This window comes from Wickerhamiella sorbophila (genome assembly GCF_002251995.1).
Source record: "Wickerhamiella sorbophila strain DS02 chromosome Unknown contig3, whole genome shotgun sequence".
In the NCBI taxonomy this organism is placed as follows: domain Eukaryota; kingdom Fungi; phylum Ascomycota; class Dipodascomycetes; order Dipodascales; family Trichomonascaceae; genus Wickerhamiella; species Wickerhamiella sorbophila.
In genome coordinates, this window is record NW_020194004.1 from 2272644 (window position 1) to 2295874 (window position 23231).

At 50.8% G+C, this 23231-nt stretch overlaps 18 protein-coding genes across 18 annotated transcripts; 8 read left to right on the forward strand and 10 right to left on the reverse strand.

Moving 5' to 3' along the window:
• Nucleotides 1-3: 3 nt before the first annotated feature.
• B9G98_03191 (Target of rapamycin complex 2 subunit AVO2) lies at nucleotides 4-672 on the reverse strand (the record flags this gene model as incomplete). The annotated part of the gene is made up of 1 exon (XM_024809748.1): nucleotides 4-672. The coding sequence occupies one exon, from the start codon at nucleotides 670-672 to the stop codon at nucleotides 4-6; it is 669 nt and encodes a 222-aa protein (XP_024665516.1).
• A 741-nt stretch (nucleotides 673-1413) lies between these two features.
• On the forward strand, nucleotides 1414-3606 carry B9G98_03192 (Putative flavin carrier protein 3; the record flags this gene model as incomplete). The annotated part of the gene is made up of 1 exon (XM_024809749.1): nucleotides 1414-3606. The coding sequence occupies one exon, from the start codon at nucleotides 1414-1416 to the stop codon at nucleotides 3604-3606; it is 2193 nt and encodes a 730-aa protein (XP_024665517.1).
• Nucleotides 3607-3679: 73 nt separating this feature from the next.
• Nucleotides 3680-4405, reverse strand: B9G98_03193 (hypothetical protein; the record flags this gene model as incomplete). The annotated part of the gene is made up of 1 exon (XM_024809750.1): nucleotides 3680-4405. The coding sequence occupies one exon, from the start codon at nucleotides 4403-4405 to the stop codon at nucleotides 3680-3682; it is 726 nt and encodes a 241-aa protein (XP_024665518.1).
• Nucleotides 4406-4478: 73 nt separating this feature from the next.
• On the reverse strand, nucleotides 4479-5180 carry B9G98_03194 (PHO85 cyclin-like protein psl1; the record flags this gene model as incomplete). The annotated part of the gene is made up of 1 exon (XM_024809751.1): nucleotides 4479-5180. The coding sequence occupies one exon, from the start codon at nucleotides 5178-5180 to the stop codon at nucleotides 4479-4481; it is 702 nt and encodes a 233-aa protein (XP_024665519.1).
• A 253-nt stretch (nucleotides 5181-5433) lies between these two features.
• B9G98_03195 (hypothetical protein) lies at nucleotides 5434-5994 on the reverse strand (the record flags this gene model as incomplete). Its single annotated transcript, XM_024809752.1, has 1 exon — nucleotides 5434-5994. One exon carries the CDS (start codon nucleotides 5992-5994, stop codon nucleotides 5434-5436), a length of 561 nt encoding a protein of 186 aa, XP_024665520.1.
• Nucleotides 5995-6423: 429 nt separating this feature from the next.
• Nucleotides 6424-7077, reverse strand: B9G98_03196 (60S ribosomal protein L10a; the record flags this gene model as incomplete). Its single annotated transcript, XM_024809753.1, has 1 exon — nucleotides 6424-7077. The coding sequence occupies one exon, from the start codon at nucleotides 7075-7077 to the stop codon at nucleotides 6424-6426; it is 654 nt and encodes a 217-aa protein (XP_024665521.1).
• Nucleotides 7078-7768: 691 nt separating this feature from the next.
• On the forward strand, nucleotides 7769-11980 carry B9G98_03197 (Kelch repeat-containing protein 2; the record flags this gene model as incomplete). Its single annotated transcript, XM_024809754.1, has 1 exon — nucleotides 7769-11980. The coding sequence occupies one exon, from the start codon at nucleotides 7769-7771 to the stop codon at nucleotides 11978-11980; it is 4212 nt and encodes a 1403-aa protein (XP_024665522.1).
• A 56-nt stretch (nucleotides 11981-12036) lies between these two features.
• Nucleotides 12037-12726, reverse strand: B9G98_03198 (Dihydrofolate reductase; the record flags this gene model as incomplete). The annotated part of the gene is made up of 1 exon (XM_024809755.1): nucleotides 12037-12726. One exon carries the CDS (start codon nucleotides 12724-12726, stop codon nucleotides 12037-12039), a length of 690 nt encoding a protein of 229 aa, XP_024665523.1.
• Nucleotides 12727-12785: 59 nt separating this feature from the next.
• B9G98_03199 (37S ribosomal protein S22, mitochondrial) lies at nucleotides 12786-14465 on the forward strand (the record flags this gene model as incomplete). Its single annotated transcript, XM_024809756.1, has 1 exon — nucleotides 12786-14465. One exon carries the CDS (start codon nucleotides 12786-12788, stop codon nucleotides 14463-14465), a length of 1680 nt encoding a protein of 559 aa, XP_024665524.1.
• Nucleotides 14466-14484: 19 nt separating this feature from the next.
• B9G98_03200 (Protein NipSnap 1) lies at nucleotides 14485-15438 on the reverse strand (the record flags this gene model as incomplete). The annotated part of the gene is made up of 1 exon (XM_024809757.1): nucleotides 14485-15438. One exon carries the CDS (start codon nucleotides 15436-15438, stop codon nucleotides 14485-14487), a length of 954 nt encoding a protein of 317 aa, XP_024665525.1.
• A 297-nt stretch (nucleotides 15439-15735) lies between these two features.
• Nucleotides 15736-16314, reverse strand: B9G98_03201 (hypothetical protein; the record flags this gene model as incomplete). Its single annotated transcript, XM_024809758.1, has 1 exon — nucleotides 15736-16314. The coding sequence occupies one exon, from the start codon at nucleotides 16312-16314 to the stop codon at nucleotides 15736-15738; it is 579 nt and encodes a 192-aa protein (XP_024665526.1).
• A 144-nt stretch (nucleotides 16315-16458) lies between these two features.
• Nucleotides 16459-17424, reverse strand: B9G98_03202 (hypothetical protein; the record flags this gene model as incomplete). Its single annotated transcript, XM_024809759.1, has 1 exon — nucleotides 16459-17424. The coding sequence occupies one exon, from the start codon at nucleotides 17422-17424 to the stop codon at nucleotides 16459-16461; it is 966 nt and encodes a 321-aa protein (XP_024665527.1).
• A 126-nt stretch (nucleotides 17425-17550) lies between these two features.
• Nucleotides 17551-17907, forward strand: B9G98_03203 (Small nuclear ribonucleoprotein Sm D1; the record flags this gene model as incomplete). The annotated part of the gene is made up of 1 exon (XM_024809760.1): nucleotides 17551-17907. The coding sequence occupies one exon, from the start codon at nucleotides 17551-17553 to the stop codon at nucleotides 17905-17907; it is 357 nt and encodes a 118-aa protein (XP_024665528.1).
• A 433-nt stretch (nucleotides 17908-18340) lies between these two features.
• On the forward strand, nucleotides 18341-19081 carry B9G98_03204 (hypothetical protein; the record flags this gene model as incomplete). The annotated part of the gene is made up of 1 exon (XM_024809761.1): nucleotides 18341-19081. One exon carries the CDS (start codon nucleotides 18341-18343, stop codon nucleotides 19079-19081), a length of 741 nt encoding a protein of 246 aa, XP_024665529.1.
• A 442-nt stretch (nucleotides 19082-19523) lies between these two features.
• Nucleotides 19524-20237, forward strand: B9G98_03205 (hypothetical protein; the record flags this gene model as incomplete). Its single annotated transcript, XM_024809762.1, has 1 exon — nucleotides 19524-20237. One exon carries the CDS (start codon nucleotides 19524-19526, stop codon nucleotides 20235-20237), a length of 714 nt encoding a protein of 237 aa, XP_024665530.1.
• A 296-nt stretch (nucleotides 20238-20533) lies between these two features.
• On the forward strand, nucleotides 20534-21229 carry B9G98_03206 (hypothetical protein; the record flags this gene model as incomplete). The annotated part of the gene is made up of 1 exon (XM_024809763.1): nucleotides 20534-21229. The coding sequence occupies one exon, from the start codon at nucleotides 20534-20536 to the stop codon at nucleotides 21227-21229; it is 696 nt and encodes a 231-aa protein (XP_024665531.1).
• A 106-nt stretch (nucleotides 21230-21335) lies between these two features.
• On the forward strand, nucleotides 21336-22685 carry B9G98_03207 (Saccharopine dehydrogenase [NADP(+), L-glutamate-forming]; the record flags this gene model as incomplete). The annotated part of the gene is made up of 1 exon (XM_024809764.1): nucleotides 21336-22685. One exon carries the CDS (start codon nucleotides 21336-21338, stop codon nucleotides 22683-22685), a length of 1350 nt encoding a protein of 449 aa, XP_024665532.1.
• Nucleotides 22686-22714: 29 nt separating this feature from the next.
• Nucleotides 22715-23209, reverse strand: B9G98_03208 (Pre-mRNA-splicing factor 38; the record flags this gene model as incomplete). Its single annotated transcript, XM_024809765.1, has 1 exon — nucleotides 22715-23209. One exon carries the CDS (start codon nucleotides 23207-23209, stop codon nucleotides 22715-22717), a length of 495 nt encoding a protein of 164 aa, XP_024665533.1.
• Nucleotides 23210-23231: the final 22 nt, after the last annotated feature.

The window sequence follows — 23231 nt, forward strand, 5'->3', positions numbered from 1 at the left end:
AATTTACTCGTCAAATGTCGTTTGAATAGGTGTAGATGGCCCAAAGTTGCCCAGCCCCGCAATGGTGAGAGCCGGGGGGCGGCGAAGCTCTTTTACCAGGGTGTTGAGGTAGCCTCGCACCTGGAAGGTCGAGCTGTAATCTAGCGGTGACCATCCTTTATCGTTCAACGTCACTGTGTCGGCTCCGCGGTCCACCAGGGTACGGATGATTTTGACATGTCCACGAGCCGCTGCTACATGGATAGGGCGGGTGTTGAAAGCGTCTCCGCGGTCGATGTCGGCGCCGAAATCTAGCAGAATTGCCACGCAAGGGTCATGGCCGCAAATGACCGCCAGCATGAGCGGGGTGTGGTGGTCTGCGTTGAGCCAGTCAATCGCTCGTGAGTAGTGCTGAGCCAAATAGTGCAGTGTCTGCTCTTGGTTCTGGGATGCGGCGAGATGCATTGCAGTATCATTGTGGTGGTTTCGTGAGATTTCGTCTCGGTCGTGCCCTAAATTCACTAGGTACACGCAGATCTGGTAGTGGCCATGATAAGCGGCGTAATGCAGGTTCGACCAGCCGTTAGAAATGTTGGTGTTCACGAGCAGCTCTGGCTGTTTTTCCAGAATGAGCTTGACCGTAGGCAGCTTATTGTGTGATACAGCATATCTGAGTCTTTGTGCTGTGTCCATTTTGGGCGGGGTGCGGGCCAGTTCTACTTGGCATCCAGTAGAGGGACCTAAGCAGCCGGGGAGGGGGGTTTACGGGAACATAGACACCAAGCCGCTTTCCCCAACACCCCTTCCAACGAAGAAGGTGGCTGCCTCCGCAGTCTCCCAGGGTTAGGTGTTCCGCCTGAAGAAAAAAGTGAGCGACACTCCCTGACCCTCGAGTAACCTATTTTTGGATCAGAGGGGGATCGCCATCCCTCTTTTCGCCCATTGAACTAAAAATTAACACCAGCTAGAGTTTAGATACTATCAAGACTACGGCAATCCCCCGGCCCCTTCATCAGAGTTTTCCCCACCCTCGTGCAATTGTGCCAATTCGAGAGTTGGTAAGGAATGTGTAAGTCGCTTAAATTAACCCGCAGAGACGGCGGAACAGAGAAAAAAAAAAAACCTCAGCGACTTGACCGGGCAACACTAATATTTAGCAAATAATTGACTAAATACTGAATATAATACTCGTTTCCACCGAATCTCACGATTGCAGGATCACCCATCGGTCGGATTGTCGGATTTTCCACCCCCCCTACCTTACATACATTCCTATTACCTCAATTCTGACCGAGTGAAGTCAGCGTCTTAATTTACACTCCCCGGTTCTACCCCCGCTCAGCACCAAATAGAGCGAAAATAAGAGCAAAAAGAACTCCTCTCTCAACTGCTCTTAATAGTGTGACCGTGTTTTAGTTCAAGTTTTCCTCTGCTATGCTGTTTCTTATTTGGTTGACGCTGCTCTCCACAGCGTTCGCCCGGCGCATCATTAGGGCCACCTCCCTGGTGCCATGCATGGACAATTCAGGTGTCCAAGCGTCCAAATTCGACGTTACTTTTACCCCTGATGACCGCACCCTCGCCTTTGACGTTTCCCTCGATGTTGAAGTCTCGGGTACGGTCTATGCCGACATCGTGCTCTATGTCTACGGATTCCGTGCCATCCACGAGCGTATTGATCCTTGCAAGTCCTCTGCTCTCCAGCAGCTCTGCCCATTGAGTACTGGTGAGATCGACATTATTTCTCAGACCCAGGTCAGTGGCTCAGTGGTGAGAGACATCCCGGGCGTCGCTTACACTGTTCCTAACATCGACGCCTTCGCCATCGTCAAGGTCTACACGAACGATACCGATGAGCTCAAGGCATGTATCCGTGCCGATGTCACCAATACCAAGACTGTCGAGCAAACTGCTGTCAAGTGGGTCACCGCCTGCCTGTGTGGTGCAGGCATCCTTGTGTCTGCCTTGCTCACTTATATTGGCTCTTCTTACACCTCACAAAAGATTGCTGCCACAAGCACTCTCTTATTCACCTACTTCCAGTCTATGGCCATTGTGAACATGGAAGCCGTTGACCGGGTCCCACCCATTGCAAATGCCTGGACTGAGAATGTTGTCTGGTCAGTTGGCTTGGTTCGTGCCACATTCATGCAGGACATTTTCAGGTGGTTTGTACAGTCTACTGGTGGACATCCTGCCACCTACCTTATTTACAGCACCATCTCCGTCCTCACCCAGCGCAAGCGTGATCTGAGCAACGTGCCACCGCGTGTAGCTGATCATTACCAGTTCCATGAAGAGACTAAGCGACTGGCATCTGCTGCGGCTCCGGTCGTCACCTCTTTAACGAAGCGTGCTAACGAGCTAGCCAAAGAGACATACGCCAAGCCCAACCACTACCTGGTGGTTTACCGCGGAATCAAACGTGTTGGTTACAGCATGGGTATCGAAGTCACCTCAATTGTACTCACGTCTTACACGATTTATGGCTTCATTGTTTTCTGTATGGTTATTATTTTCCTGGCCCTTTGGGCGTTCTTCGGCTTCATGAAGCGCAAGCCAGAGGTCCTTGAAAAGCACCGTCACGCAGCGCAGTACGTTCCTATGCTGTCTATGGTTCTTAAAGGTATTATGTTGAAGCTCATCATGTTCTCTTTCCCCGGAGTGATCATGTTCTCGATGTGGGAGTGGGTTCAACAGGATTCGGCGGCAGTGATTGTTCTTTCGGTTTTCTTCTTCATTTGTACACTAGTCATTCTGTGCTGGAACGTGTTCCAAGTACTGCGTATTGCTCGTCGCTCTTCTAAAGAAACCGGCACTGCTGCCTTTTTGCTGTATTCACACGCACCCACGATGCATCGTTATGGGTTCTTATACCACGAATACAACTCCAGGTTCTACTACTTTGGTGCCTTGAATCTTTTGTACCAGTTTGTGGTTCTACTTTTTATTGCCTTTTCACAGTCCAGTGGACAAACTCAGGGATTAGCCATTTTCCTCATCGAGCTCGCAGTTCTAATTGTGGTATGCGTCTACCGCCCCTGGATGGATCGCGGTCTCAATATCATCAATATTTTGATGCAGATCGTCAAGACACTGAACGCCATGTTCTACTTGTTTTTCTCAAACCTGTTCACCCAACCGCTTGAAGTGAACTCGATTATGGGCGTCGTCTACTTTGTCCTCAATGCAGCATTCTCTTGCTTTTTGTTGATTTATATCATTGTTGTGTGTGCTCTTATGTTGTTCCGTCGCAAGCATCAGGAGGCCGATGCTGTCAACGTGCGCGACGACCGTATGTCCTTCATTTCCGACAACGTGGTGCGTCAAGAAGCTGCTGGCGAGTTGGCTGCACTTGGACAGGCAGCCCAAGCAGACCATGAAGTTGGTGATGACGTTGATTGGTACAAGTCCCAAGAGAATCCCTTCGAGTCCGGCCCGCTTGATAGTAGCTACCGCAATTCACAACGCACAAGTACTATGAACACTTCAACCTCAATCCCCACCTTTGGAGACCTCCAAGAGGGTATGTTCCGACACGGCCACAGTGAATCGCAAACCAGTTTTGGTCTTTCCGGCTCTGATGAAAAGTCGGATAAAAAGGGCAAAAAATGGTGGGTATTCTAGAAGAAAGATCATTAGCTGCATACGAGGATATTTATATAAATGCAAATCTACATTAAATCAAGTTTATCGGGTGTTACAAACCTTTAGCCATTTGTTTACTGGCAAAATCAAATTCCCACGGGTAATATGTATCGTCCACTTGGACGAGCTTGCCGTGAATCTTGTTGATTACGCGGTTTGCAAGATACCAGTGTTTTGCTTTATCTGCCCGAGTAAAGTGATAGTCTTCGGTGATTGACAGCTTGCGGGACCAGTTCGGAATCCCGTCCATTGGCACCACGCGCGGGTATTGTACATTAAGAAAGTCCGGGGTGTAGGCAAGGGGCACATATTTGACCCTACGAGTACCTTCTCGTATGGCAATCGGTGCTGAAGGGTTGTCAGCCAGTAGGGGCAGGATTGGAGTGACCCTATCAATGCAGTCGTCGCTGTTACACTTGAATAAGCCGCCTATCATAACGTTGTTCAGATAGAGCGGCATTTGACGGTTTGCATACTCTTTTCGCCGAATGGCTCGATAGCACATATCGTAGTTGATGCATAGCATTTCATTCCAATTAAAATTACCATTTCGCGAGGTAGCTATGTAGAGAGAATGATCCATACGACCGTAGGTGCAGTGAATAAATAAGTAGTGGTGCAGGGTGGGCCACCCAAAGGAGTACCGGCGGTATATACGAAATCCACTGTATGGAAGTGCATTAGAAGAACGTGGCTTGCACAGTTGAGCCTCTTTAGAAGTAAACAAAGCCTGCGAAAAGCCTAAAAACACAAAAATGGCCAAGAGGGTGCGGAGCATGAATCAAAGTGGTGGGAGTCCCAGCATGGAAGAATGAGAGCTGGAGCACAAAAGCGTTCGTTTTAGGCGACGATCACGCCAACGCTGAGACCGCCAAAACCAGCCTCGTCCAGTCTTCGAACGCATCCTCAAGGCGCTCAAGATCAATTTTGACGCCAAAGTCAAGCAAGTACAGTAAAGCAATTTCCAAACGACCCATATCCCCGGCAGATACGCCCGCAGTTGTGGCATATCTTTGCCAGGGATACAAAATGTCCTCCACCACCTTGGCGGCCACCACGAACGCCGCGGAAAAAATACGGTGAACATTGCGACGCGTCAATGGCAGTTTCTTGAGTACAACACACAGATGGTAAACATAGGCACCGGCAGTGAGGTACGTTGCCACGGAATGGTGGCAGTACCGGTCGAATCGCTGCAAATAACTGCGAATAGAAATCCCCGGCGGCTGCTTGAGCCAAAAACGTTTATACAAAACAATCAGCTGCTCGTGTTCGGAATCAATGTTCTCCTCAATCACAGCTTCACTTTCGACGGTGGTTGCTTTGTGTATAGTATCCAATTGAGCGGCAATTTGTTTTGCCTCCTCGTGTGATTCGGATATAGAGGGATGGTGGGAAGTGGGCTCGCTCTCCGGCAGACCAGCCGCATATTGGTCGTGGAGCTCCACAAGAACCTCAAGCATTCGACTGATACAAAACAATGCTTGTTTGTGCGTCAAACTATTGAGGTCCTGACTTGGGCTCGGATAAAATTCCTCCAGCTCGTCTGACATGGGACTGATTACGTCTGCAGAACGCAAGATGAGCTGCAGGTTGATGTTTTATCGGAGTCTAAAGTAGCCGAAGAAGTAGAAAGCAAACGGAACGCTACAGGGGTGTAGCTGAGTGGCAAAAAAAAGAGCGATTGGAGGCACGATGGGTAAAATGTTAGAAGGTTAGTGTTACGTATTACAGACAATGTAGCGGCAAGTGCTCGGCAATAAGAAAGTGATTGATCACGTATGATCTTGGTTATCGCTTTCATGGTCAGTGGTGAGGCTTTCTCTCAAGAGGTTTGCTGTGCTGCTGGGCAGAGCTAAGGAAAGAGGTAAGCTTGGTATCAAGGGAGTGGAGGTGAGTGACACTTTCGACCTGATGCTTGCTGGCCAAGTTGGACAGGCGAGAGACACTCTTCTGATAATTCTTAACACTGTTGATCACAGCGTCATTAACGCCATCGAAAGGCATAGCAACGAGATTGGCAAGCATGACCTCGGCACCGTTGGTAACGGCCTGTACGAAGGGGCCGAGTAAGAAATTGCCAACTGCCTTGGACAAACCAAAGGTAAGGGGAGACAACGCATTTGAGATGGTTGCAACGGCATTGTCGATCTGAGAGTCGGCACCAGTAATGAATGAAACCAAGACATCAGCGACAGCATGACCGTCGTGACTCTTCAAAGCGTGGGTCAAACTGTCCATGACTTGGCGAGAGTTCTGAATGGAACCCTCAATGCCATCGAGTTTGACAACCTGGGTATGAGAGTTGCTCTGGGCGGCGAAAGCAGTGCAAGCGAGGGCGAAAATGGCAGTGTGAGCGAACTTCATTGGAAAGAGAGGATTGAAAGAAAGTGGATACAGATTCAAGTTTGGCACTGGCGTTTTTATATTCAACGACAATACACTTTGGTGACGTTTTACGAATGGTCGTGGCCCAAACTTTGAGCCTCTTTGATCTAGTGCGTCATAGCGTGAAACAGGCGCCTTGATTGCAACAACGGCGATTTCCTCAAACAAACATCGAATTCTGTCGTACTCGGAAAATTAACCGAGGACATATCAAACACCAACTGCATCGAGTCAAGCAAGTGCTCGCTTGGAGCGGTATTATCACCAAGGATCTAGACGAGTGGGGCGAATCCAAATTTTAATTCGATCAGAACCTTATCTAGCGAGGCTGAAACAAGTAAGATGAAACCGCGATATTCTGGAAGCGAGGCTATCCTTTAGATGAAACTACGTTTTTATGAAAACCAATTAGTAAAGGCGGAAAGGAGGGCCCATGGTGGACTTGATGACCAAAGAGCCAACGTTCTGCCAGTTCTTCTTGAGCAAAGAAACAAGGAAGTTGGTAGCGATCATAATGTGGGAAACAATTTGATCGGGCTCCATCTCGATGTGGGCAACGGCAACAGCCAAGCATAAGACTTTCTTAAGCTGGAACTTGATGGTGGACTTGACCTCGGTGATCTTGGCACCCAAGTCTTCGTTGTGGGAGACAGGGGTGGGGAACTTACCAGCCTTGGAGAGCTGGGGACCTAAAAGACGAGGGACCTGCTTGATAAGAACCTCAGAAGCAACAAAGGCGTTGTACTTCTTGGCGAGCTTCTTGATGAGCTTCTTGTTCTTGTTGAGCTTCTTAAGATCCTCAACGGACATGGCATCAACACCAACGGACTTGGCACGGTCGCAGTCAACGGCGTCACCAAAGACACAGATGGTCATGTTGGGACGGGGAACGTTGGGCAACTTGATGGTACCGGCGAAACGCTTATCACGCTGGGGGTCGTAGTTCTTGAGACCAATCTGGAGCTCGATGGTCTCGAGGAAGTTACGCTTCTTGGTTTCGGAGGCAGCAAGCAACTTGTTGACCTCCTCACGGACGCTAGCAGAGCTGATCTTGGACGACATTTTGTACTATATTAGTCTCCCAAACGAATTGGTGGATCAGATAACGGGCCCTCCGGAGGTGAGTAGGGGGGAAAAGTAGTGGAAAATGTTGCCAGCAACAATAGCCCTAAAGCCCTAACTACAGACCCGCAATGAACCAGACGACCCTAACCCAAACCCCCGGCTGGGACCCACCGAGCGGCGATCATATTTGATCACGATGGAGGGAGATGTGTCATCACGTGATGCTTTACACCAAGGAACCACACGCGGCCTAGACACGGGGTTTTGCAATTCCAACTAACTGCTCAGAGGCTTACCATTTCATCCCATGCCCCGTTTTTCATCGCGTTTCTGTAACTCTAAAGCCAAAATAAACTCGCATATATACCCAGCTGGCTTTAGCTACCGCCATTTTCAGGTTGCCTAGACACCTGCATTGCAGCAGGCTGAACAGCCCGTGTTTCGACGATCCTCGAATCTTGCGGCTCCCGAAAGTTGGGGTTTAATTTATGTACTGTTAGGCTAGTTCATTGTATATTGCGGGCCTTTCTCATTAAAGTTAGCTCAACAAGGCTATTTTGGTCTTGTTCGAAATGGCGGGGGATGGTTAATAATATATTGATGGAAGCGCGTTTCTGCGCAGCGTGTGTCGTTTACTTAATTCACATTCACCTTCCAACGTGACGCTTAACGAACGATAGGCGAAAAAATGCCATCGCTCCTGAAAAAGTATCGTAAGAAGCGAGATAGCACACGATCTGACGATGGTTCAGATAGAGCTAGCTTTGGCAAGTCGCCGACGCGGAAAGTGTCTACCTCGTCCTCACTAGAATCAGCGTCCGCAGTGGCCTCGACGCTCGACTACGACGGCACCCCAAGATCGACCGGCGGAAACGCAGGAAATACCCCTAACTCTACCAAACGTGCAAATGGACTAGGTTTACAACTAAATGGCGGCATGATTCCGTCTCCTGGTGTAGGTGGTTCAATTGGTGGTCCCTCCGGTGCTTTCAACCAGCAGCTTGGAGAGCCTGCTCAAACTCTAGCCGGGTACTCTATGGCTCAACAAAATGAAGCAAAGTATGGCCCTACTCAGAATCCGCACCATTTGGATAGTCCGTTTGTCGCGCGCGACGAGGTTCATTCCGGTCAGCCAGAGACCCAGCGTCACCATGTCCCCAGCATTTCTCAGGGCCCACGGCAACCTGAGCAAGGAGCACTAGGCAAAGCACAAGATGGGCAGCAACAGCAACAGCAACAGCTGCGTGATCTAGATCAACTGCGTGAGCACGATAGATCTTTCCAGGAACGTTATAAGCAGTCAATCTCCTCGCCGCCTTCTCAGAGCCCAGCCCATTTTTTCAATCTTCCGACTAGCGAGAACCCGTGGGCGGAATGGCAAATTCGTCGCGCATGCCCGTCTCCTCGATTCGGCCACTCGGCCAATTACATTGCTGCTCGCGACGGCGAGCTCTTCATCATGGGTGGCATTCGCGATATGGATATCCTCAATGATCTGTGGGTTATTGATACACACATGTTGACTGGATACCAATTGCGTACCGAAGGTGCAGATGTAAGTGCTCGTGTTGGCCATGCTGGTTTAACCCTTGGCAACGCGTACATTTTGTTCGGCGGTGACACCAAGATTCAAGAAACTGACCCTCTTGACAATAACCTATATTTGCTCAACACAACAACTTTGCGATGGACCATTGCCGAGCCCAAGGGACCTCGTCCCACCGGCCGTTATGGTCACTCTTTGGTGAGTGTGGGTGTCAAGCTGTTCGTGTTTGGCGGTCAGGTCGATGATATGTTTTACAGCGATATGTGGATGTTTGATCTGACCCAGCTTCGATCGCCAGCCTGCCATTGGGAGAAAATTGAGCCCCTTACACCACCACCACCTCCCCGAACCAACCACACCGTTGTAACATACCAAGATAAGATTTACTTGTTTGGTGGCGCTAACCGTGACTTGTGGTACTCGGATACATGGTGTTATGACCCTGCACTTAACGAATGGACTCAATTAGATTGTACCGGCTACGTTCCTGCGCCCTGTCAAGGCCACGCTGCGACTATCATCGGAGATACCATGTATGTATTTGGTGGTATGTCCTCTCAAGGCAACCTGATTGATCAACTTTTTGCTCTCCAACTTACGACCCATAAATGGTATACATTCCAAAATTTGGGACCCGGTCCCTGTCCTCGATCAGGCCACTCTTTGACTGCGTTTGACGGGGACAAGATTTTAGTATGGGGTGGCACCGATCAGAGTAGTGCTGCTTATGTTCTAGATGTCAGTCGGATCAATTATCCTGACGAAACTGCTGAGACAGATACCTCTGTTTTAAATAGCAGTGGTAGTGCTGCTTCTCAGCCCGAAACTAGAGAGACACTGCACCCGGCGGCAGACACTAGCCTGAGTACAGGCGACGCAGTTGAAGCTGACACAAGCGCAGCACAGGGCACACAGCTCACTCGTGAGACCTCGGCAAGATCTACGCCTGCTGCACGGAAATCCATCCTCTTGAAACGTCAATCTTGGCAGCCTCCTCAATCACAGGTTGGTGGAATGCCTGGCCAAGCCCCAGCACCTGCAATGTCCGTGGCAGAGTCTGATGAGTTCGAGTCGGCGACTGATTTACCGGCCACTTTGAACTCTAGAGGTTCTGCTACAATTGGTCTGCCATCTGAGGGCTCAATTGCTCCTCTGTCTCACTCTAGCCGGGGTGACCCAGCTGTTGTTCCTGTTACCACCGCCGGTATGCTCGCAGAAGCAGAAGCCGCTGCAGAAGCGGAAGCTGCAGCACAAGCAGAGTCCACGAAGGATCGTACGGTACCGCGCGAGTTGCAGCCAGGTTCACCTTCTCAGGAAATGTCTCTTCGTGAGCCGGAAGCATCTGATTCCAAACTGGCTGCTCGGGGGCTCGAATCTTCACCTATACAAGTAGCTGATGATCTGGAGCAGATGGCGAGTTCTCCTGTTGCAAAAGATGGTGAGCCTGAGCAGGTTACGTCTCCTCGCGAGGTTGAGATTAGAGAGGCTGCGGATCTCGAGAATATCACCGCTGATATACCCGGTGCCCTACCTCGTTCTGAGGGACATCACAATCTAGCTGAAGCGTCTGAGATTGGTTCCGGTACCCCTGACACCCTTTGGAGGGCTACATCATCTTCGTCAGGGGATACCGAACTCGGCCGAGGTGACAAAGAAAGTGATTATGAGAAGCCAGTCCATGCGCGCTCTTTGAAAGATGGTAATGCAGAGTCTCCTGACGTGCTTTTTTCTAAAGCTTCGATTGTTACTGGTGTAGCATCTACCAATCAAGCAGCGCCTGAAGAGGCATCTGTACCTGAAACAGCGACTCAAGCAGATGCTGCCGCTGCTACACAATCTGCAACACCTGTAAGCAAAGATGCATTATTTGAAGCGGTATCTCCTAATGAAGGGACCGGCACTGAGGGAATTACTGAAAAAACTGAAGCTGAAACAGTGCCTACTTCTGAAGAAGCCGCTGGTGTAGCACCTGTGACTTCGGAAACAGGAGATGAACCAGGCAATTCCCTAGAGAACAAGGCGATCTCTAATGATATCTCTGATCTTTCCAACCCTACTCAGACACCTGAGAATACTGTAGTACAGCCAGTTGGTGCCGCAGTGGTGAATGCCAATGCACACGGCACAAGTGATACAGTGGAAAAGGAAATGGTTGAGCCAGACCAAGAAGCCAATTCAGCTGCTATTTGCGATGATATTATACCAGCGCGCAAATCCATTGAACCCAGCGAGTTTGACCACTTGAGACAACAAATGGCCGAGCAAAGAAAGCTGCAAGGTTCAAGCACTATTGGTGAACGACAAAATCTTGCCAACATACGCCGTGAGTTACTTGATCACCAGGAGGCTTTTGGAAAACTTCAATCTGAACGCACCGCACTTCAGAAGCAGTACGAAGCACTTTATCAGTCGACTGCTGAGCAGATGGCTGTTGTGAGTGCTGCAAATGATTCAGCAGCGCTTCACCGTAAACAAGCTGAAGAAGCCGTGAAGCGGGCAGAAGGTCTAGCCGCGGAGAACGAAGAGCTCAAGAAGCGATTGGCTGCTCTCGAGAGTGCCAGCACAGAGCGCGACGTTGAGACCAAGCAGCTAGACTACCACTCCAAGATTGATGAACTGTTCTCCAAGTGGAGTGTTTTCCCGGCCGTGGGTGGTGCAGTTGCGGGAGCAGCTACCGGTGCAGCATTGGCTGGTACGGGCGAGCCTAAACGTTCTATTGAAAGCGGCGGATCATCCGATCACTATCGGGATCTCTACGAATCTCAAAAGAAGGTTATCGAGGAGACACAGGAGGATCTCAATGAGGCATACAATGATATTTCCGAACTACAGGAGGAGTTGAAGCAGGTACAGCTTGAATTAGAGACGGCAAAAGGCCGGGCCAAGTCGGTCGACGACATCTCCGCCAAGCACAAGGAAGCAGAGTCTGAGCTTGTTACGTTGCGGGCATTCAAGGAGCAAAGCAGCCAGGACATGACTGGGTTGCAGAGTCAGCTGGATGCCGCCAAAACTCGTTGCAATGAACTGGAAGCAGAGTATAACAAGTCTGTCGAGTACTTGCAGAACCAGCAGAGCGCGTTGTCAAAGACTCGGGCCGAGCTTTCACGAATTAAAGAAGCTAATGCCACTCTGCAAGATGAGTTGAACGAGGCACGGCTGCTTGCTGGGCCTTCTTCGGAGGCAAACCAAGACCCTGACATCAGTACACAGTCTGTTGGTAGTCTAAACTACCGCCAAGCTGAGCTTCTTATCAAAGACCTCAAGACCCAATTGATCATTGCTGAGGAGGACCGGGACGAGCTTCGCGAGCAGGTTCATAAGATGAAAAAGGCAGCTCTAGCCGACCGTGTTTAAATTTGATGATATCACACAAATTAAAAATGCTGCTCTCATGTAGCACTATATACATCTTAATTACCACCAATTTTATCGAACTGATCCCAATCGCTTGCACTGTCTTCATCGCTGGGGGAGAGCGGAGACTCGGTGCTTTTAATGAAAGCCATGACAGCTTCGACAACGGGCTTTTGAGAGGGCACGTAGTGTCCACCGGGATGTTTGAGAATCTGGGGGTTTTCGCACGCGTCATAGAGGGCCATGCTGCGCTCTTCACTCACGATTGTGTCTAGCGTGCCTATAACATGCAGAGAAGGGGTAGAGAGTTTGGGATCGTAAAAGTGAGCATACTCCTCCGGCTTGAGCTTGAAACCGGAATAGAGCACTGCGAACTTGAGAGGTGGATGGGACGGCACCAACTCGGGCAGGTGTCGGGTGACCACGGCAGCCAACCCTGCGCCTTGACTGAAGCCCAACACACCTTCGAAGGGCCCCGCGGTCTCTACGGCGTCCTTTATAGTCTGGAACGCATCGCCGAGCTTATAGTACTTTGGATCGTGCTCATTAGTGGGCCACCATGAGAGCATATCGCTAGCTCCCTCTTCGACGGCGAAATCCAGGTCACTTGGGCTCACGGAAATGGGCCCCGACAAAAAGTACGATTCATAGCCTGCCTTTGCAAGTGCTTTTCTAATTGCCGATGCTTTGCGGGCAAACAATGACCCGTTCTGCGTGTATCCATGCAGGCACAAAACGGTTTTCATATTGGGCCTGTGATGGCAGTTGGATTAATAAACTTGATCTAATTAATTTTTTTCGTCAGATGATCAGACGGGGACTAAGAGTTGGTTGTCGGTGGAGTTCGAATTTTCATGGATACTTGGCACCGAACGATGATGTGCCAATTATCAAACGTTCTCAGGATGTCGACACAGATGGACAAAGCGTTGTAGAGGAGACAAGGGAGTCAAGATTCGATCTGGCTACCCTCGAGGGCAAATCGCCCTCTCCCGGCATGCTCTATTTGCCCGATGATCTTGCAGACACCGTGCAAACGTTCACAAAACATTGGGATCCTCAATATTTAAGGCAAAAAGTTTCTGCATTGTATAAAGGGCTGGCAAACGGCCAGGCCCATACGTTTGCCCAGGAGAGTATTGACGTCGAGACGAATATTCTGGGCACGTTTTTACAAAGCTACGCATCTATATCGAATGCTCTGTTGGAAGTTCAAAAAAGACTAAAGGATTTCAATCCAAAACGGATACTGGATGTTGGATACGGTCCGGGCACGGGAGTTCTCGCTGCATCAGCTATATTTCCTAGTTTGGAGCGCAAAGTCGCAGTCATTTTCGGGCATCCTAGGATGGAGCGACGTGCAAAACAGCTTTTGCGTGTGTTGGAAGAGGATTTACTCGAAGAGCAGCACACTAATATCAAGGACGAGATGCCAGGAGCAAATTCGGTTCTCGACTATGATTTGATTATTTCTACGCATCAATTGTACCACTCGGGGCCCGACGGCAAAGACATTGTTGACAGCCATGCCCAACGGCTGATCAATTTACTTTCTCCAGGCGGTGTTTTATTATTTGTCGAGCGAGGCGATCCGCTAGGATTCGAGTCCATTGCTCGAGCCCGCCAGGTTCTTATTCGGCCGGAGAACCAGAGCCAGCAGCCGTCAAAATGGGCACTTCGGAAAACACCTGCCCCCGAAAGTGCCATTTTTGGAGTCCGGGTTGTCGCACCATGTGTTCACCATAAACAGTGTCCTCTTCAGGTTGGCCTGGAGAACCGACAGGCTATGAAAAACCCGGCCAGTGCAAACTGGTGTCGATTCAACCAAAATGTACATAGACCCCGATTCACTATGGAGTTGAAGAAAGGTCAATATCTATCCCAACCATGGGATCCCTCAGTTGACGAGGAATATGGTCGAGGCAGAGGTGGCAAGGCACTTGCTGGCAAGGGCAGGCCCTTTGGTTCGGCAAATGAGTCGGCCACATTCAGTTATCTGGCCATTGAGCGGGCCACCAAAGTCTGCGAAGATGAACCCGCACCTGAAGCGCCGGGTCCTCGAATCTTAAAGCACCCATTGAAACGGCACAAACACGTTCTTATGGAGGTCTGTGCGCCGTCGGGGAATATTGAACACTGGACGGTGGCCAGATCACAAGGCAAGCAAGCATATCACGACGCCCGCAAAGCTAATGGCGGCGACATTTGGATGCTTGGGGCCAAGTCTGTGCAACAACGAGGGGGCCTGAAAAAGAGCGGCAAGTCGGACCTTGAGCTTGAAGAAAACGGCACAAAGCCAGTGGATGTGTGGAATGTCAAAAAGGAAAGCATTGAGGAAGTCGATGAGCCGTCGCTCGTGGACGCTCTTTCTCAATTCGATCCAGAGACGGAACTTGCTTCAGGAGATATCCAGACTGGCCGTGCCGACAAGGTGATGAGCAAGCGCAAACAAAAGCGGTTCAGCAAAAAATGGAATCGCGCTTAAGATTATAATACGTACATACCTACCGTAAGGGACTAAAGTCCATGGGAACCATAATCTGCGATTCCATGTGATCGATCAAATTGACAGTCTTGTGGGTTGTCTCGGCCCAACCTTCAATTTCCCAGCTGCGGCGGCGAGAGATTTTACGGTGCTGCATGTCAAGGAACTGCCAGATGTGGTAGACGCGGTTGAGTTTGCCCACGCCGGAGAACCAGGCGCCGATAGGTTCCATGACCTGCCGTCGGCACTCGAGGCCGTGGCGCCAGTTGACTTCCCATTCAGCAAGACGGCCCGGCTTCAGGTCATAAGTGCGAAGCTCAAAGATACCGCCTAGGCTTCGGGGAGCCGGGGTTCCGCCCCAGAAGTCAAATTCATGGACGAGTTGTGAAGTGCGGGAGCGCAGACAAGTACGGAGAGTTTCCAAATACTGCAAATAGTCGATTGATTTGTGGATTGCCACCTTTGAGGTGTGGAAAGCCGGATAGCCGTCGTACTCCCAGATGTGCACGAACTGATCCATGTCGCCCACAACGGTGCGCCACGAGCCAATGAGCCGGGCGGGAATAGAGCGGTCCTCGTTAAGTTTCGGATACATTGTGCCCAAGAGCTCAGTGTACTCAGTGGACTTTGAGGGAAGCACGTCATGGATGAGCAATTCGTGGACATAGCCACCTCGCATCAGGCGCTCGCTGAAGGAGCGTTCAGTCTCCGCGGCCTCCAATTGAGCCTGGCTGGAGCCGAACAAAAACGATTTGAATAGGCCACCTTCGTGTGAGAGCTCTGTGAGGTCCTTGGCGGCCTTTTCGTGGGTTGCAGCCTGGTTCTCCTCTACGAGAGGCTCTTGCTGGTACTTTGAGAGGTCAATGGGGTTAATATTTCCAAACGACGGAATGCGTCTGAACTTGTGAGCCGCGGCTAGAGACGTGGAGAAGCTACGCCGGGCAATGGCTGCGTTGCCAAAGAGAAGACGCATAGCTATATAGTCTCTTTAACCGTCAAGCGGGAGTGTCTGCTTTTATAGCCCCAGCACTGAGGGCCCCCAACCCCGCTAAGCGTGCCCTTAACCTAGTACATAAGATGCGGGCTTTAGTCCCCAAGCGGAACCGGGCGGACGGACGGGCGGAGGAGAGTGATTTTAGGGGGGGGGGGAAGAATACTTTATGTCTACAGAGGCTTTGAAGAGACTTTCGACCAAAAACTAGGGTGAAACCAGCGCTAAACGGATATTTCGAGTCTGCGAAGGAAACGACTACTTCAACGACGCGACGATTTACTCGGACTTTTGCTTCCTGGGCTCCGCGGTCTCGGGCTCGATAGCATCGGCAATATTGCGGTAGGCACCGGCGATAAAAGACACGAAGCAGATAGCGATAGTGCCGAGAATGTCGGGACGCTCGCGGAGATCGACGTGATCAGCAATGTGTTTGATGATGAAGTAGCCAGTGGACGCGGACCACACGTGGTAGTAAAGCTCTAGGGGCTGGCGGGGAATGGTGACGCCGTTGAACTCCATGAAGGTCAGAATAAAGGCGAATCCCATGGCCGGCAGCACGAGGGTCGACGAGATGACATTGTAGATCGCGGGACCGTAGTAGCTGGCAACGGCGGTGTGCAGCACAATCAGCAGCATGCGTCCGTGACCGAGGGGGCTATGGGAGGGTCCATTGTCCTTCAGATTGAACAGCTTGGGGATGGTGTAGAGCGCGAGCAAGAGCAGCGGCAGAGCGAGCACGTACGTGTTTATGGCGCACACGGACAGATAGCCGTCCTCCTGGATACCGAACGAATCAAGGCAGAGCGAGTCGAAGAACAACTCCTTGATTTTTTCTGCTGGACTGACCGACGACATTTTGGTAGTTAAATTCACACGTGGGAGACGCAGATTTTTGTAATCGCTCGGCTGACCAAGCCGCGGTAAGGAGGAGGGGGAGGGGGGCATGACGGGCCCAACGGGGTTTCGGAGGAGTAGTAACTAGTACTGAGAGTTTAAAACCTAGCAAAGATAGGGGATAAAAGCGGTGCGGTTCTTGGGGTAGTCTGGGAACTCAGCGAGGTAGCGCTTGTGCTTTTTGACGGCCCAGAAGTACATCTGCAGGGACCCCACGATGAAAAATAGCCAGATAGACCAGTTCTGGCCCACGCAAGACAGCACAAACCAGCCCCAGGCCTCAAAAAAGTAGTTGGGGCACGACACCTTGTCGAATCCGTAGCCGTAGGGGATCTTACGTTCGGTGGAGCCTGTTGAGCGCAGCGATGCTAGATTGAGGTGAACAGTCAGGTTCGAGAGCTCAGCAAACAGCCAGGCAACGCCGAGCAGAATCAGCTGGTTGCTGTCCCATTCAAACAGGTTGCTTCCGAACAGGAACTTGTTCAGAATGCTACCCTGGGCGAACGAGGCAGGAGCGTAGCTAAAATATGCGAGCAAAACGCCAGAAAGCAGCCAGTAGTGGGAGCAATTCTTGAAAAGATTGAAAAAGGGCATGGTTGCCAGGGAGAATTTGTGCACAAAGGCAGTCTCGACCTCGCGTTTGACAAAGTGCAAAAGCACGCAGACAAACAGCAGTCTTTGGCTGGCGGAGTGCGTGAACGCCTTGCCGTAGATAAGTTTTTGACCAAAGTAGAAAATGGGGTGGATGAGCAAGGGACCCAGGTACTCAATCAAGAAGACAGTGCGCCAGGCAATCTGCGGCCCCAGATCGCGAACATAGACGGTCACAGCGTCGTCGGTAGCGAAGCTAGCCAGCCGGTCTGAATTTGACAGCACCTTGTCCTTGGACTTGGACTTTTCGCTGGTAGGCTTGTCTCCTTTCACGGTGAGCCGAATTCGATTGGCAGCCAGCCCGGTGTCTTTGGCAATCATAGATGCTAGCGAAGCGGCAGTATCGGTCGGCTCCAGAGAGACCTCACTGGGCAGCTTGGAAAACTTCCCCTTCGCCTTCAATGTTGCAATAATGGCCATGTTCCGTTAACTTTCAATTGGGTTGCGCCCGAAAAAAACAGTACGACACACAGGGTTGCTGACCAAGCCCGGCAAGCTTTCTTTCTATCGCTCAGAAATCGAAACTAGTTGAACGTTTTAGACGATATGAAGCTTGTACGCTTCTTAATGAAGCTCACTGCCGAGCACGTTCAAATTGAACTCAAAAATGGCACGGTTGTCGCAGGCACAATCGAGTCGGTCAGCCCAAATATGAATACCACTCTGCGGGGAGTACGGATGACGGTCAAAGAGCAGGATCCCGTGTTCCTAGACACAATGACCATCCGGGGAAGCACGATCAGACACTATGTTTTGCCAGACTCAGTGCCGTTGGACTCTATGTTGGTCGATGATGGGCCCAAGCCCCGGAACCATCGCCCGGTGGTCAAACGGGGCCGCGGGGGCGCCAGAGGACGGGGTGGATCTCGTGGCCGAGCAGGAATGCGTGGAAGAGGAGTCTAAGCGGTGCGGGCACCAGCTTTGGGTTGTAGTTTTAGCTGATTCCGTAGCATCGCTAGCATACAAGGCGGTACCTAGTACCGGATCAAGGGCTGTCAAGGCTTTATGAAAACACGGGCAGATTTTGAATTGCTACATGCTAGTAATACTTGGTGGCGATGGCAGGCACGACGAACGCCTGATCATGGGCCAGCGTCTAAATAGAGACAATTGCAAAAAACAGTCCTCCGCGATCTAGGAAAACTCAGCCCCCCTCTTCGACCCTCTCACAGTAGCACAGTGTATATTTTTTCAAGATTAAAGATAAAACCATCGATTGCGGAATATTTGCCAGTCCTTCCGATCAGCGTCCAATACCTGCAGACCTGTGCGATTATGTAATACTGCAGCAACGGCGGCTTATAAAAGTGGCAATGGCACTTGATTCCAACTAAACATGTCTGCTAATAATATCAAGGGAAAGGTCGTTGTCATTACCGGTGCCTCTAGTGGCCTGGGTGAAGCCTCGGCGCGCGAGCTGGCCAAGCTTGGTGCTAAGGTTGTTGTAGGAGCCCGCCGGTTGGATCGCCTACAGGCGCTCGTCAAAGAAATTGGTGAGCCCGCACAGGCTGCGGTGAAGGTCGATGTCACTAAACGTGAAGATGTCGAGGCCCTCATCAAGACGGCCGTTGATCTTCACGGCCGCGTGGACGTTCTGCTCAACAATGCTGGATACATGCCGCTGTCTCTGGTTGAGAAGGGCCGGGTCGACGAGTGGGATGCCATGATCGACATCAACATCAAGGGCGTTTTGTACGGTGTCAATGCTGTGCTGCCCGTTTTCAAGAAGCAAATGTCGGGTCAAATCATCAACGTGTCGTCGGTGGCTGGCCATGTCGTGTCTCCTGGATCGACCGTTTACTCGGGCACCAAGTTTGCAGTCAAGGCTCTTAGCGAGGGCCTGAGACAGGAGCTGAAGCCTTACAACGTTCGTGTTCTCAATGTGTCACCTGGTGCCACCGAGTCTGAATTGTTCCTTGCCATTAAGGACAAGGATGTTCTTGATAGCTTTGCTAGCATGAAGCTGGACTCTGTGCCTAACACAGCCTTTACTGATGCAATTATTTTCGCCATCGGCCAGCCCGAGAACGTCGATGTGAACGAGATTATTTTCCGTCCAACTGCTCAGACACTTTAAATAGAAGTTATAACATAAAGGATACAATCGAAACCAGCTATTATTGACACCTAAGTTCAAATAACCGATGCCCTCGAAAGCTCTTGGTATGCGGTTTAGGCTGAAACATGATACATCCAAGTGGTAGACACGGTATAGTGTAGTGTCTGCGATAAGCGCGAACAGCCCCTTACAGGGCCCGTAACTTTATGCACTAACTCTATAGTGGTGTCGTACATGCTTATTATCTCAATTGCTCTATAGAAACTGTTTACAATGCCTCCCAGACCAGGATCCGGCCGCCGTCACGGTCAAATTACATTGGCTAATACTTGCCACCACTGCATGACAAACTACGCATGAACCTGCATGGCATGAGCAGATCGTCTATTTAACAGCAAGTTGTCCGGGATGTCGGGGAATTAGTATTAATTAAGCCAAGAGTTGCACACAATATTTCACAATGTCAGTGAAAGGAATCGAAGGAAAAGTTATTGTTATTACCGGCGCCTCTAGTGGCCTTGGTGAGACCAGTGCGCATGAATTGACCAAGGCCGGAGCCAAGGTGGTTGTTGGCGCGCGCCGTGTTGACAAACTACGCGCTCTGGTCAAGGAGTTCGGACTGCCCGAGGAATCTGCCGTCGAGGTTGACGTTAGCAAGCAGGAGCAGGTCGAGAATCTGATCCAGACCGCCCTAAAACTCTACGGCAAGATTGACGTGTTGATGAACAATGCAGGTGTTGCCACGTTCAGTCCGATTGAGGCTGGAGATGTTGACGCTTGGGACAGAATGATTGACACTAATGTCAAAGGCGTTTTGTATGGCGTGAACGCCGTGCTCCCGCACTTCAAGGAGCGCAAGTCGGGCCAGATCATCAACACCTGCTCTGTTGTCGGTCACTCCGTGATGCGCAATGGTGTTGTTTACAGTTCTACCAAGTTTGCGATCCGTGCCATCAGTGAGGGACTGCGTCAGGAGCTGAAGCCCCATAATATTCGCGTTCTCAATATTTCTCCCGGTCCCACAGAGTCCGAGGGCCTGAGGGTGGCCTTCGGTGAAGCATCTATGCCCACTGCGCCGAGCACTGCATTCAGTGATGCTGTGATTTACGCCGTCAGCCAGCCTGAGAACGTCGATATCAATGAAATCACTTTCAGACCCACTGCCCTCGACTAGTGAATAAAATAGCCGATACTTGATGTAGTTTTTAGTAGAGTACATCCAACTATCGTACAGCTGGACGCCAGTAAGCCAGGCGAGTTTCTTTATGCTGGCATCTGGAGGGTCTGCCGGGGCGGCAGCGCTGCACTAGACAACTTGCTCAAACACAATGCAGGCCTGATTAATTCAAACCAGATCACCATCCATAGCCGGAAAGCCCGGAAGCGATGCGGATGCAAAACGGCGATGCATGCGGCCCCTGCAGCAACGGTTATTGCAAACGTTGCTAATACTCGATTCTAACACTTGACATGAACATCGTCGGTAAAGTCGTTGTAATCACAGGTGCCTCCAGCGGCCTTGGACAGGCCACGGCCCATGCTTTGGCCGGGGCTGGTGCAAAAGTAGTAGTTGGCGCCCGCCGCCTCGAACTGTTGCGCACCATGTGCAAAGACCTGGGCCAGCCAGAAGAAGCAGCGGTGCAAACAGACGTCACCAAGCCGCAGGATCTTGAAAAACTAGTCAAAACCGCTGTTGATCTGTACGGCCGTGTCGATGTGCTCGTCAACAATGCCGGCTACATGACGCAGGGCAATCTCGAAGAGGGCAGAGTGTCCGAATGGGACACTTGTATCGATATCAACGTCAAGGGCGTCCTGTATGGCGTAAATGCGATCGTTCCGTACTTTAAACGGCAAAAATCAGGCCAGATCATCAACATAGGCTCAGTTTCCGGAAGAGTTGTCTATCCCGGCAGTGTGGTGTACTGTGCATCCAAGTTCGCGGTGAGAGCAATCAGCGAAGGGCTTCGCCAGGAGCTTAAGCCTTATAACGTCAGAGTGTTGAACATGTCTCCTGGAGTTATTGAGACCGAAATGGAAGCCAATGTCGACGTGGAGCCGATGCCGGCAAGCGCAGTAGCCAACACCATTGCCTATGCGATCGGACAGCCGGAAAACGTTGATGTCAACGAGATCATCATGCGCCCTACACTACAAGAATCCTAAATGTACCGTACTATAGATTAGTTCATTTTGGCCACTGGTCCCGGTTTCGGTCCCACCCCCCTCAAAATTGAGTCATGAACACCCCGGAAATTTCACCCTCTGCACAATGACTCAGAAAGTACTGCTTCTCGGATCCGGCTTTGTAGCCAAGCCCACTGTTGATATTCTTGCCGCAGAGCCTGGAGTTGAGGTTACTGTTGCCTGCCGTACCGTTTCAAAGGCCAAGGAGCTCGCTGGTGACCGTGCCAAGGCCATTTCGCTCGATGTTTCTGACTCTTCGGCTCTTGACAAGGCGGTTGGCGAGCATGATCTCGTTATCTCTCTGATTCCTTACACCTACCACGCACAGGTCATTGAGAGTGCCTGCCGTAAAAAGAAGCACGTTGTCACTACCTCTTATGTTTCTCCGGCAATGAAGGAGCTGGAGGCTAAGGTCAAGGAGGCCGGAATCGTTGTGATGAACGAAATTGGTCTGGACCCCGGCATTGACCATTTGTACGCCGTCAAGACTATTGAGGACGTCCACAGAGACGGTGGTAAGATCAAGTCTTTCCTTTCATACTGCGGTGGTTTGCCTGCTCCCGAGGACTCTGACAACCCGCTCGGTTACAAGTTCTCTTGGTCTTCCCGCGGTGTCCTGCTTGCTCTCCGCAATGCTGCTCGTTTCTACCAGAACGGCAAGGTTGTTGATGTCGAGGGCCCTGAGCTCATGAAGACAGCAAAGCCTTATTTCATCTATCCTGGCTATGCGTTTGTCGCCTACCCCAACCGTGACTCTACTCCTTATCGTGAGCGCTACAACATCCCCGAGGCCGAGGAGGTTATTCGTGGCACTTTGCGTTTCCAGGGCTTCCCCCAGTTTGTCAAAGTTCTTGTCGATCTTGGTTTCTTGGACGATACTCCTCGTGACTTCCTTAACGAGCCTTTGCCCTGGAACAAGGCATTTGCACAGGTCGTTGGCTCGTCTGCTACCTCTGAGATCGAACTCGAGCGTGCTATCTCCTCCAAGACGGAATTTGAGTCTACGCAGGACAAGGAGCGCATTCTTGCTGGTCTTCGTTGGTTGGGCGCCTTCAGCGACACCCCCATCACTCCTCGTGGCAATCCTTTGGACACATTGTGCGCTACTCTCGAGGAGAAGATGCAGTTCGACAGGGGCGAGCGCGATTTGGTCATGCTGCAGCACAAGTTTGGTATTGAGTGGGCCGACGGCAAGAAGGAGGTTCGCACTTCTACCCTTGTTATGAACGGCGACCCCACCGGCCAGCCTGATGGCTACTCTGCTATGGCTCGCCTTGTCGGTGTGCCCTGTGCTGTTGCTGTCAAGCAAATCCTCCGCGGCGACCTGACCACCCCCGGTATTCATGCTCCCGTTACTCCTGAGCTCGCTGACCCTCTCCGCAAGGAACTCAAGAAGGACTATGGCATCGAGATGATCGAGAAGGTGATTTCTTAAATACATTAACGTAGGTATCTTTTCTTGTTTTAGTATTCTACAGGTGGATCCAAAAGCCGACGATCCTCGAGCTGTATTCTGGGAATTAATCGCGGGAAAGTGAGATCCATAACACTCGTCTCTTCGAGCAACATGTCTATAAGCTCATCCATGTGTCTCAGTACCTCTTCGTTGCGAGTCTGCCAGCGCAGCTTTCGGTAATCGGCAAGTAGAGGCTCCAGCAGTTTGTACACATCAACTGAAGGGTACATTAGGCGGATGTAAACGGCAGCAATTGCTGTGAGGTACTTGAAATACGGCTGATGCAACAATTCTTCAACAATTTCCCGTTCGGGACGGATCAGAACCAGTTTGTACACCAAACAAATGAACGGGGTGGGACGGCTGTTGAGATGAAGGCCTCCAACGGCTTTGATTTCCGCTGCTTTATCACATAGAGTAGCAGAATTCAACCCAAAACAATGCTGTTTCCAGTAAAAACTCTCAGTGATCCGTTGTTTTAAGATCTTATCGACCTTTTCCATTCGATCACCTAATCTCAGTAAA